Source organism: Diaphorina citri, unplaced genomic scaffold (genome assembly GCF_000475195.1).
Source record: "Diaphorina citri unplaced genomic scaffold, Diaci psyllid genome assembly version 1.1 scaffold1010, whole genome shotgun sequence".
Lineage (NCBI taxonomy): Eukaryota > Metazoa > Arthropoda > Insecta > Hemiptera > Psyllidae > Diaphorina > Diaphorina citri.
In genome coordinates this window covers 186281-198804 of record NW_007378440.1, presented here as the reverse complement: position 1 = coordinate 198804, position 12524 = coordinate 186281, and the positions used below count along the sequence as shown (strand labels likewise).

Below are 12524 nucleotides of genomic sequence, written 5' to 3'. Positions count from 1 at the left end.
TTTTTTTCAGCTCCCATGCCGTGGTGGTCACTGCGCTCACCTTGCACACGGGAGACTCGGGTTCGATTCCCGTCGGGGTTAAAATATTTGCATCATAAAAATGATTGATTTCGTGACTGGCTGTTGCGGGGTCCATTGAACCTCATGAGGAAAATGAGTAGCTATTTATATGGGATTTGATTTTAATTACTTGGGTACTTCTCTTTTTGTGGCATATTTTCTACTTATTAATCTTCACTTCTCATTCGCAGGAAATCCCCATTGTAGTAGCCGGCAACAAGTCAGACATGACGTCACATCACAGGGCAGTTCATTTGGAGGATGTATCAGAGTGGCTGTATTGTGAACTACCCAAACTAAGGTATGTGTTGCTGTTGTTGCTGCTGCTAGCTAACACATGGGTTTTGTCTATAAGACATGAGAGTGTATTGTAAAACTCCAGGGCCCCTATGTAATACAGGGCAGTTCATTTGGAGGATGTATCAGAGTGGCTGTATTGTGAACTACCCAAAATAAGGTATGTAATACAGGGCAGTTCATTTGGAGGACATATCAGAGTGGCTGTATTGTGAACTACCCAAACTGAGATAACTTTATCATCAATTCATCATCCAAACAGCTCCTGCTCAAATGAGGCCCTTTACTGCTGGGGTAAAGGGACTTTTTAGTCTCATTCGAGCAGGATAAACAAGGTATTTTCTATTCTATTCAATCAGCTCTGAAGACTGATGGTTCGAATCTAAGTTAGGTCACAACATTTAGTGTATAGTAGGAGCCTACTACTGGGGTACAAATACTCTTGGTACTATTCGAGTAATACAAACGAACCTGAACTATTCGGAAATCCAAGGGACCGGTTAGGTATAAATAAGAAGAAAAGTAATAAATAAAATAAAACTTTCTTTTGAATGATTTAAACCTTTGAAAGAAAGGCTTATGTATCCTTTGAAAATGTTTATGTAGGTACCTATAACCTTAAAAGAAACTTTGAAGATATTGGGAATGGTTGTCTCTAAGGGGAGTCTGTTTAGTGTTTCCACACTTTTTTCCTCTTTCATAATAATCATAAGCAACTAGTTAGTTAGGATTTCATACCTTCAAGTTGTACACTGGTGTCTAGTGGACACTGTCCACCGTTAACTGTAAAAAAGGGAGCAATTATGTAGAAAAAAGACAGATCCTCCAAGTACTGTGGTATTAATTATTATTTTTAAAATCCCATTTTGATAGCTAGGCCCAGCAGATCAATTCAGATTCTAAAGTCGCATTTCCACTATCTTTTCAGGTCACTGGGGCAGTCACAACCCTTAAGGTGTGTCCACACAGGGCCGACCGGCAATCGATCGATGTCGACTGACCGTCCACACTGCTTCGACAACTTAGAGTCATTTCGTCTATCGACGGCCGGTCGACTATGTGTGGAGTGTGGACACAGCTTTAGACATAACTAGTAACTACGCTCAATGAATTAACCCTTTAACACCTTGACTTCATTAACCCTTTCACTTCCAGGTGGACATTCTGGACACATGCGGTGACCTTCAGTTCCCCGCGATGCGCAGACTGAGCATAGCTACTGCGCATGCGTTCCTGTTGGTCTACTCGACCACCTGTCTTGAGTCCTTCCAGTCGGTCAAGTGCTACTTCGAGGAGATCCGGGAACAACGACAAGACTTCCAGGTAAATTTGTAATTGTGATCATTAATCAAATTATACATAAAATTATTTTTTACATTATTTTTCAGTCAGCTCCCATGCCGTAGTGGTCACTGCGCTCACCTTGCACACGGGAGACTCGGGTTCGATTCCCGTCGGGGTTAAAATATTTGCATCATAAAAATGATTGATTTCGTGACTGGCTGTTGCGGGGTCCATTGAACCTCATGAGGAAAATGAGTAGCTATTTATATATATGAGATTTGATTTTGATTACTTGGGTACTTCTCTTTTTGTGGCATATTTTCTACTTATTAATCTTCACTTCTCATTCGCAGGAAATCCCCATTGTAGTAGCCGGCAACAAGTCAGACATGACGTCACATCACAGGGCAGTTCATTTGGAGGATGTATCAGAGTGGCTTCCGATCTCGGAATATCGACCCCGCAGCCTATCGCTTACAAGGCAGACGCGCTACCCTCGAAGCTAACTAGGTTGCCAGGAGAGAGTGAAAAGTAGACCGAGAGAGAGAGAGAGAGAGAGAGGTAGGAAGGAAAGAGAAAAGAGACAGAACAAGAAAGAGAAAAGGAGAGAGAGAGAGAGAGAGGGAGAGAGAGAGAGAGAGAGAGAGAGAGAGAGATGTGAAAAGAGAGAAAAAACGAAAGAAAAATAAAATAAAACAAAACTTTTTCGACTAAATTTGAAGAGCCTAGTTCGAAAACACCACGAACTTTTTTTCTTTTTTTTTCCCAAGTCTTCTCATAAATTGGCCTATGCCCCCTTTTCTTTATAAATAACATTGGCCTATGCCCTCCTCCCTAAAACAACTCAATAAAGGTAGGTAGGCAAATTGAATTGGAAAGTCAACGCGCGTCCCAAAAAGAGTTATTGGGGAAATGGGGAGCTAATGCCTAAAAAGGGGGGGGGATTGGGGGAGAGATTAGGTACCTAAAGGGGGAAGATTGGGGGAGCGATTGCCAAAGGGGGGAATGGAGGAGGGGACTTTTCAGTCTTCCCTTAATGACCTTGAAACGTGCCGCTCGTTCTGGGAGGGAGATTTTATTTAAAGTGTTTTTTTTAAGCATTCAAATTGAGAGAAAGAGAGACATCTTTGGGATTGATGCGGAGGGGTAGGGAAAGAACAAATAGAAATAAGGGAGGAGAAGGAGGAGGAAAAGGGATATAAAATAAAAGAGAGGAAAGACGCAAATTTTGTTTTTTTTTTATTTTATTTTATTTTTAATCATTCAATTTGAGAGGAAGAGAGAAATGATAGATATAGAGAGGGACTTAAGGGATCAATTTGGGAGGGAGAGAGAAATGATAGATAGAGAAGGAGATAAGGGATCGATTGGGGAGAGGTAGGGGAAGAAATGGAGGAGAAGAAGAGGAGGGGAAAGGGAAAGAGAGAAAAGGGAGGGAATAATAGGGGAAGGCCCAAAATTTGGAGTTTAAAAAAAATCATCCAATTTGAGAGGAAGAGAGAAATGACAGAGAGGAAGCTATGGGATTAATCGGGAGAGAGAGAGAGAGAGAGGGAGAGAGAGAGAGAGAGAGAATGAGAAGGGAAAGGAGAGGAAAATGAGGAAAAAAGGGAGGGAATAAGAGGGAGAAAACGCAAATTTTGAAGCGGTTTTTTTAGGCATTCAATAGCTGAGGGATTAAATTGGGAAGGGAGAAAGAGGAATTGTGGGAAGGAAAGAGGAAAGAGGGAAAAATAGCAGGAGGGCGCAAACCTCTCTCCCTCTTTTTCTCGTGTTGAAATGTGCCTAATTCAATATTCAAAGCAGGGAACTTTAAAAAATCCAAAGAGAGTACGAGAGAGAGAGTTGAAAGAGACGTGGTAAAGAGAAAAAAAGAGAGAGAAAATAGTGATACCAATAGAATGTTGGAAAGGAAAGGAGAGACAAGGAAAGAGAGAAGAAAGAGAGAGAGAATGGAAAAGTTGGAAGGAAAAAAGGGAGTGGAATATTATTATTATTATTATTTTATTATTCTTTTTATGACGTTACGTGGTACACTCCCCCCCCCACATGTACATGATAATTAATTTTGCAGTCATTTGTCACCGATTTCATTATTGCTGTATTTTATTTCATATGGACTACAAAACATGAAATAAAGAAGAGAATAAGGAATAGTATATGATTGTATGCGATACATTTAGAATAAACATAGAGAGAAGGAGAAGACAAAGAAAACAAGAAAGAGAAAGATGTGGAGAGAGGGAGAGAGAAAGGGAGAGGGAGAGACTAAGACTGAGAAAGAGATGGAGAGAGGGGAGAGAGAGAGAGAGAGAGAGAGAGAGAGAGAGAGAGAGAAATAATGATAATATATGTTAAACACTCATGACATGAACTGAATACATTATTGTTATGTATTATTATTATTATTATCTAGGTTATGTATAAAGTTTAGTCAAAGTTCTCGAAACAAGATCCCTTCCTATTGGGAATCAAATGATTGTATGTTTAAAAGAAATAAGAAGATAGGAAAAGGGAAAGAGAGAAAGAGAAAGGGGGAAAACCGACTAGAAGAGAAGTGGAGAAAAGAGGGAGAGGAAGGAAATGACGCAAGGAAAGAGAGAGAAGGAAAGAAAAAGGGATAAAATAAGAGAGAGAGAGAGAAATGAAGAGAGAGAAAGTGAGAAATAAAGATGGGATGGAGACAGAGAGATAGAGGATAAGAGAGAGAGAGAGAAATTGTGTGTGTGTGTGAAAGGAGGGAGAAAACGAGAGAAAGAGAGAGAGAGAGAGGAAGAGGGAAAGGTTAAAGATTATTTATTTTATTTTATTTATTTGATTACACGCTAAGCATCACGGCCATGTGTGGGGTTAAAGATTAGGAATGCCTATTAGTAAAAGTTTTTCTCAAATTGGAAATCTTTGAACTTTGACAACGCCAAAAGTTATGTCAAACTTTCTAATAATATCAGGGTCCTAGAGGATATATATGTATGTGAAAGAGAAAACTATAACTCTGCCCCCTCTCTCTCCCTCTTCCTCTCTCTCTCTCTCTCTCGTTTTCTCCCTCTCTATTTTTCCCTCTTTTCACACACACACTTCTCTCTCTCTCTCTTTCTTTGTCTTTGTTTCTCTCTCAATCGCTTTCTCCCTCTAAATTCCCTGTGAGAATAGAATAGAATATACCCTGTTTATACTAGCGAAATGAGGCTGAAAAGTCCCTCTACTGCAACGGGTCCAAGCACCAAGCCACATACTCACCATACTTCACGTTACTTAACCTTAGTGTACTGAGAACGGGTATTTAAACGACGCGATGCTAGTCAAAACCACTTCAAAATTTAAATAAGCTGGAATTTGTATGAACGCCGTGAAACTATTTGAGTATGCAATGTGCAATGAAGATAATATTAGTGGAGATGCCTTTACGCTCTATCATTACTTTTGACTTTGCATCTCCCGTTTACACACACAACGTAAACTTGTGAGTAGGTACGTAAACTTATAATAATAATGCATAAATAAATAATAATACGTGCATTACATAAATTTATTACACTCACACATATTACATAAATATTCATGTATTACCCATACTTAACTTATAATAATAATGCATAAATAAATAATAATACGTGCATTACATAAATTTATTACACTCACACATATTACATAAATATTCATGTAGGTATTACCCATACTTGAAGTGTAATGGGGTATGCTTTTTTTCCCTCATATTTTACAAATGTGATCAAATTATATTTTTCAATTTGTAAACTCTCTCTCTCTCTCTCTCTCTCTCTCCCTCCCTCTCCAAGATCTTGTATACCTACAAATTACAGATGAATATTTTGTATACCTACAGATCATTATTATTAGATGCTGCTGTTTTGGGGTATGCTTTTTTTCCCTCATATTTTACAAATGTGATCAAATTATATTTTTCAATTTGTAAACTCTCTCTCTCTCTCTCTCTCTCCCTCTCCAAGATCTTGTAGGTATACAAATTACAGATGAATATTTTGTATACCTACAGATCATTATTATTAGATGCTGCTGTTGTTCTTTCTAATCTTACCCATTTGAAGAAACCCATTTACTCATGAAAATTTGTAATGAATCTCACCGACTAGTAGACACTACCTGTTATGTGATCATTTTCAATGCATTTTAATTTTATTATTGTTTCTCTCACACATGGCCTTGTCTCTTAGTGTGTAAAAATAAATAAATAAAAATGGTTCCTCTCTTATTTCAAGATCTCTAACTTCCACGTGGGCGCCGTCACAATTAAGGTAAGAGATCTGACAACCCTGTCAGTTATTAAGGTGAGAAATCTGACAACCCTGTGAGTTACTTAGGTAAGAAATCTGACAACCATGTGGGTTATTAAGGTTGGAAATCTGACAACACTGTCAGTTATTAAGGTGAGAAATCAGACAACCCTGTGGGTTATGAAGGTTAGAAATTTGGCAACCCTGTAGTTTATTTAGTTAAGAAATCTGACAACCCTGTCGGTTGGCAACACTCCATTATATTGAGGTGATTAACCTGACAACACTTAATACCCCCGTAAGATTGTAGGAAACTTTTTAATTATCTCAATATTCTAAATACTTTGATAACACTGCATTGAAGGAAAGAGAAGAGAGAGAGAGATAGACAGAGAGAGAGAAAGAGAGAGAGAGAGAGTCTATTTACATTGTCATAGTAGTTGGTAATTTATTTTGTAGTAATATTCATAGTAAAGTCTCCAAGGAGCATTTTGAGAACATACAGAGACATAATAGAAAGAGAAAAAGGAGAGAGAAGGGAAGATGGAGAGAGGATAGCTTGAGTAAGAAGAGAGAGAAAGCAAGGGAGACAGAGAAAGGAAAGGAGAAAGGGAGAAAAAGAGGGAGGAAGAAAGCATTGAGAAACATTTCGACGGATCTCATTCCATTGGTTTTCCATACTTTGTGAAGATGTAAAGGGGGAAAATGTAAAGTGGAACGAAATGAAACGGGGCTTTCATTTCAATTCCAGAATTCCTCATTCCAATTCCATTGTTCCCGTAATCACAGTCTCAAGGCTACGTGGCTTAAAAGAAGGAAAAGTAATAAATAAAATAGAGAGAGAGAGAGAGAGAGAGAGAGAGAGAGAGAGAGAGAGAGAGCGAGCGAGCGCATAAATGAAGGTTTTTGTCTTAAAAAATAAAGTTAAACCCTTTTTTACTTTTTTATGAAAAAGTTATTGCATAACGCTGAATTTTTAAATACCATCTCTCTCTCTCTCTCTCTTAGGTTTCTTTTTCTATCCTTTCCTTTCTCTTTCTCTCACTCCTTATATTATCCCTTTCCTCTCTTTTACCTTCTATAACAACCCGTCTCTATCTCTTATTATTATTTTTTCACTTCCTCACGCCATCTTGCTTTCTTTCACCACGAAAAGTAATAAATAAAATAAAACTTTCTTTTGAATGATTTAAACCTTTGAAAGAAAGGCTTATGTATCCTTTGAAAATGTTTATGTATAACCTTGAAAGAAACTTTGAAGACATTGGGAATGGTTGTCTCTACGAGGAGTCTGTTTAGTGTTTACCCCACCTTTTTTCCTCTTTCATAATATCATAAGCAACTAGCTTCTCATACCTTCAAGTTGTACACTGGTGTCTAGCGGACACTGTCCACCGTTAACTGTAAAAAAGGGAGGAATTATGCGGAAAAAAGAGATCCTCCAAGTACTGTGATATTAATTATTATTTTTCAGTGTGAAATGAATTATTTTTAAAGTCCGATTTTGATAGCTAGGCCCAGTAGATCAATTGAGGAGTTGGGTGCAAAAAGGGAAATATGTATTTTTTGCCCTTTTTGCGTAAAACGGGTTTTTGAATAGAACGTGGTGCGCTCTATCTTTCAGCGTTTGAACTGCAGTGATAACTTTTTTTTCGGAGAGTTACAGCGTTTTTTGTAAACATACTTTTCAAGGATTTTGATGAAAAATTGAAAACTTTAAAGTTAAATATCTCAGATTGATGATTTTCATTTATTGCCCTTTTTGCACCCAGCTCCTCAATTTAGATTCTAAAGTCGCATTCCCACTATCTTTTCAGGTCACCGGGGCAGTCACGACCCTTAAGGTGTGTCCACACAGGGCCGACCGGAAATCGATCGATGTCGACTAACCGTCCACACTGCTTCGACAACATAGAGTCACCTCGTCGATCGACGGCCGGTCGACTATGTTTGGACACAGCTTTAGACATAACTAGTAACTACGTTCAATGAATTAACCCATTAACACCTTGACTTCATTAACCCTTTCACTTCCAGGTGGACATTCTGGACACATGCGGTGACCTTCAGTTCCCCGCGATGCGCAGACTGAGCATAGCTACTGCGCATGCGTTCCTGTTGGTCTACTCGACCACCTGTCTTGAGTCCTTCCAATCGGTCAAGTGCTACTTCGAGGAGATCCGGGAACAACGACAAGACTTCCAGGTAAATTTGTAATTGTGATCATTAATCAAATTATACATAAAATTATTTTTTACATTATTTTTCAGACAGCTCCCATGCCATGGTGGTCACTGCGCTCACCTTGCACACGGGAGACTCGGGTTCCATTCCCGTCGGGGTTAAAATATTTGCATTCAGTTCCCCGCGATGCGCAGACTGAGCATAGCTACTGCGCATGCGTTCCTGTTGGTCTACTCGACCACCTGTCTTGAGTCCTTCCAGTCGGTCAAGTGCTACTTCGAGGAGATCCGGGAACAACGACAAGACTTCCAGGTAAATTTGTAATTGTAATAATTAATCAAATAAAATTATTTTTTTACATTTTTTTTCAGCTCCCATGCCGTGGTGGTCACTGCGCTCACCTTGCACACGGGAGACTCGGGTTCGATTCCCGTCGGGGTTAAAATATTTGCATCATAAAAATGATTGATTTCGTGACTGGCTGTTCCGGGGTCCATTGAACCTCATGAGGAAAATGAGTAGCTATTTATATGGGATTTGATTTTAATTACTTGGGTACTTAAAAAATAAAGATAAACCCTTTTTTTTTACTTTTTTTTATGAAAAAGTTATTGCATAACGCTGAATTTTTAAATACAATCTCTCTCTCTCCCTCTCTTAGCTTTCTTTTTCTATCCTTTCCTTTCTCTCACTCCTTATATTCTCCCTATAACAACCCGTCTCTATCTCTTATTATTTTTTCACTTCCTCACGCAATCTTGCTTTCTTTCACCACTATTTTTATTTTCTTCTTCAATTTTATCCTCATTTATTTGAGAATTTGACCACGTAATAATGGAGCTCTAAGGGTTAGGTGGTAGAGAACGCCTAAGCCTTAGGCGAGGTTAACGCCTTAGGCCCTAAGGCGTTAACCTCGCCTAGTGGTTGACTTCCACTCAAGAGTCTATTACTATTATTATTAATATTATTATACACAAAAGGCCCACTCCGAGGCTTGGGTGTAGGGGAAACAGCTCTAAGTTAGTATGGGTTAAACTTGCTTCTACAAATCTTCCCTCTGTTAATAACTCTCAATAAAATTAAAACCCACGAATCCCTTGCTAAAGAAATAGCAAAGGTTGAGTGCGAAGGGCATTCCCTTGTAAATTTTTTGTTGCCAAAACCGAATGTTAGCCCAAAGCAATTACCCCAGGGCTGATTGTGAGGCTGGTGAAAAACACCAACCTCGTCTGAGCACAGGAAAGGACGAAGAAGAAGAAGGAGGAGGAGGAGAAGAAGAAGAAGAAGAAGAAGAAAAAGAAAAAGAGGCAGAAGAAGAAGAAGAAGAAGAAGAAGAAGAAGGAGAAGAAGAAGAAGACCTAATCTTAAAAGAATGGTGGTAGATGGAATAGCCCCTCCTCCAACCTGTCGATTCGACACTGGACATAATAATGCAAAAGGAAAGAGGCCCAGGTTTAATTCAATTGGGCTCAATTATTCTTTGTCTCACTTTACATTATTTTCTGTCCCACTCGAAATTAGATTCTCTTCTCAACCTCTCTCTTCCTCTTTCTCTCTTCTCCCAAACCCCTCCTCTTTCCCTCTTTCCCTCTTCTCATCTATTCTCTTTCCATCTATATCTCTTCCTTTGTTCTCTCCCCTCTCTCCCTTCCCTCTATCCCTTTAAAATGACACTAGGAAATGATAAGCTCCGAAATTGAGAGCTAAAAGAGGACGAGGAGGAGAGGGGGATATTTAGGCTTAACGGCGGCGAAAGAAAAACACAGAATGAGGTAAAAAGAAGAAGAGAGAGAAAGAGAGGAAGAAGAAGAAAATAAATAAAGATAGACAGAGAGAGAGAGAGAGAAGAGGAAGAGGAAGAAGAAAATTTCAAGGAAAGGAAGAGGAGAAAAGGTGACTAAAGAGATACAAGAAGTGTTAAAGAGAGAGAGAGATAAAAGAAAGAACAACCTAAAGAGACAAATAGGAAGAGAGAAAGAGAAGAGGAAGAGAGAGAGAGAGAAGAGAGGCAAGGGGAGAGAGAAAGAGAAAGGAAGAGAGAGAGAAATGAAGGGTAATGAAAGTATTAAAGGACATAAAACAGTTTACTCTCTTATTCACAATTTCATGCTTGTAGGGCTCCCAACAGTTTTAGTTTTCGCTTCGATGTATTTATAGGCTTGTAAGGCCTACATATTGAATAATCGTAAAGGCTATTTTACGCCGCAAAATTACATACAGGCTTTATGTCAAAGAGAGACCAATATTCAATTCTATTAGAGGCGTCTTTGTGAATTATGTTACACATAAAATTTAATTGAAGGTAATAACACTGGGCTTATTGGCACATAATGTTTAATTTAGGGTATTTGGATTATTGATTCATTAATATGTCCCAGGTCCCAGAGCAAATAACAAATCATGGCAAAATTGTTCGTTATTCGACCTAACCCACGTCCTACCCTAACCTATTAACCAAGAGTTCTGTTGTAATTTCCTTTCTCAAATTTCCCCTCCTTTGAAGCTCGTTTCCCCCGGCCTTTAGCGCCTTTACTAAACCATAGGAAAAAGAGGGAAAACGAGCTTCAGAGGGGGAATTAAGAGAGGCGTTTATCTAGCTCTCTCTCTCTCTCTCTCGCTCTCTTTCTCTCTCTCTCCCTCTATCTAATTCTCTCTTTCTCTCTCCCTCTCTCTCTTTCTCTCTCTCCCTCTCTCTCTTTCTCTATCTCCCTCTCTATTTCTCTCTTTCTCTCTCCCTCTTTCTCTCTCCCTCTCTCTCTCACCTGACCTGCCACACCTACCATAACATACATACAATCTTACCTTCTTGTCAATTCTCATTTTTTTTTTCTCTCTCGTTTGCCTCATTTACTTTCCGTCACTCCTTCTTATCTCCTGATTTCAATACTCTCCTGCTCTTCCTCCTTCTTCTTCTTTCTTTCCATTACATTTTCTACTTCTTCTCAACACACTACTCTTCCTACTTCTGTTTATACTTCTCTTCGTATTTCTCTTTCTTCTCATTCTCTTTCCTTTCCTCCTCGTACTACTTATTTTTGTTACTCTTCTTGATCTATAGTCGTCGTTTTCAATTTTTAGCCCGTCCTTCCTTTTTCTCTCTCTTTTCTTTCCCTTCTATTTTAGTCAATTCACTCATCCTTTTTCTTCTTCTTCTTCTTCTTCTTCTTCTTCTTCTTCTTCTTCTTCTTCTTCTTCTTCTTCTTAACTCTTTTTCTCTTCCTTTCCTTCCATTTTATTCTCAGTTCTCGTTTTCATTCTTATGCAACTTTATTTATCCCAATTTTCACCCTCCTTCTTCGATTCTTTCCTTTTCTTCTCCGGCTTCTTCTTCCTCCATCTTCCTCCTTCTTTCCTTCTACTTTCTCCATCTTCTTTTTTTTCCTCCTTCTTCTTTCCTCATCCTTCTTCTTATTCATCCTCATCATTATTTTCTTTTCTCCGTTTTCGTCAAGTATTTCGATTTCCCATAAAGTTTGTGCGGATGATATTTTTCAACCTGTCAGATTAGAGCGTCTCCGTTTTCGTCAAGTATTTCGATTTCCCATAAAGTTTGTGCGGATGATATTTTTCAACCTGTCAGATTAGAGCGAAAAAAAAAAAAGAAAAAAAATGGAAGAAAGGGGAATACGGCTTTAGCACAGCACATTTGCCAATGTCGAAAAAAATCAGGAAAAAAGTGGGAAGTAAAAAAATAATAAGAAAGTTAATTCCTCAGTTTGTTTAATTTTCCCAAAAAGAAATTAATATTTCGTGTTTATTTTGTCAAATTTATGTAAATTTTATTTCTCGGAAAACATTTTCAATATTTAAAATTTTGTTGAAAATTTCCAAATTATTTTGTTTATTCTATCATTCTGAAAGTCTCATTTTAATTTCACATTTTTCAATTAGGTGCTTTTTAAAAGTAATAAAATTATTATTTATTTATGTATTCATTGTTATAATCTACATTCGAGTATAACCTACAACACCCACTACTTACAGACTAAAGCTGATTTAAAATTTTGTTGAAAATTTCCAAATTATTTTGTTTATTCTATCATTCTGAAAGTCTCATTTTAATTTCACATTTTTCAATTAGGCGCTTTTTAAAAGTAATAAAATTATTATTTATTTATGTATTCAGTGTTATAATCTACATTCGAGTATAACCTACAACACCCACTACTTACAGACTAAAGCTCGAGTCCCACTATCCGTTCAGGCTAAGAACGTTCCAATGTAATATTCAAATATTTTACAGGCATGTGAGCATACTGTCACTTTCACTTGAATGGAAGATTATCATGAATGCTCATTTTTTTGAAGCCCTTCAAATATATATATTTTTTCTTTCTTTTTTACTGATTGTGGTCCTGACAATGAACCACTAGTTTTTGGATTGATGCACATTCTCACCAAAATGATGGGCAAGTAAAAAAAAAAAAAAAAAAAAAAAACCCTTCC

At 37.9% G+C, this 12524-nt stretch overlaps 1 protein-coding gene across 1 annotated transcript in view; it reads left to right on the top strand.

Annotated features, from left to right (window-relative positions):
• The window catches only part of LOC103513704 (GTP-binding protein Di-Ras1), a 61684-nt gene that overhangs the window by 17158 nt on the left and 32002 nt on the right, over positions 1-12524 (top strand). The window contains exons 2-3 of the mRNA XM_008478553.3: positions 1513-1680; positions 1995-2040. Coding sequence (XP_008476775.2) covers positions 1513-1680; positions 1995-2040 — 214 coding nt within the window. The remainder of the gene's footprint in view (positions 1-1512; positions 1681-1994; positions 2041-12524) is intronic.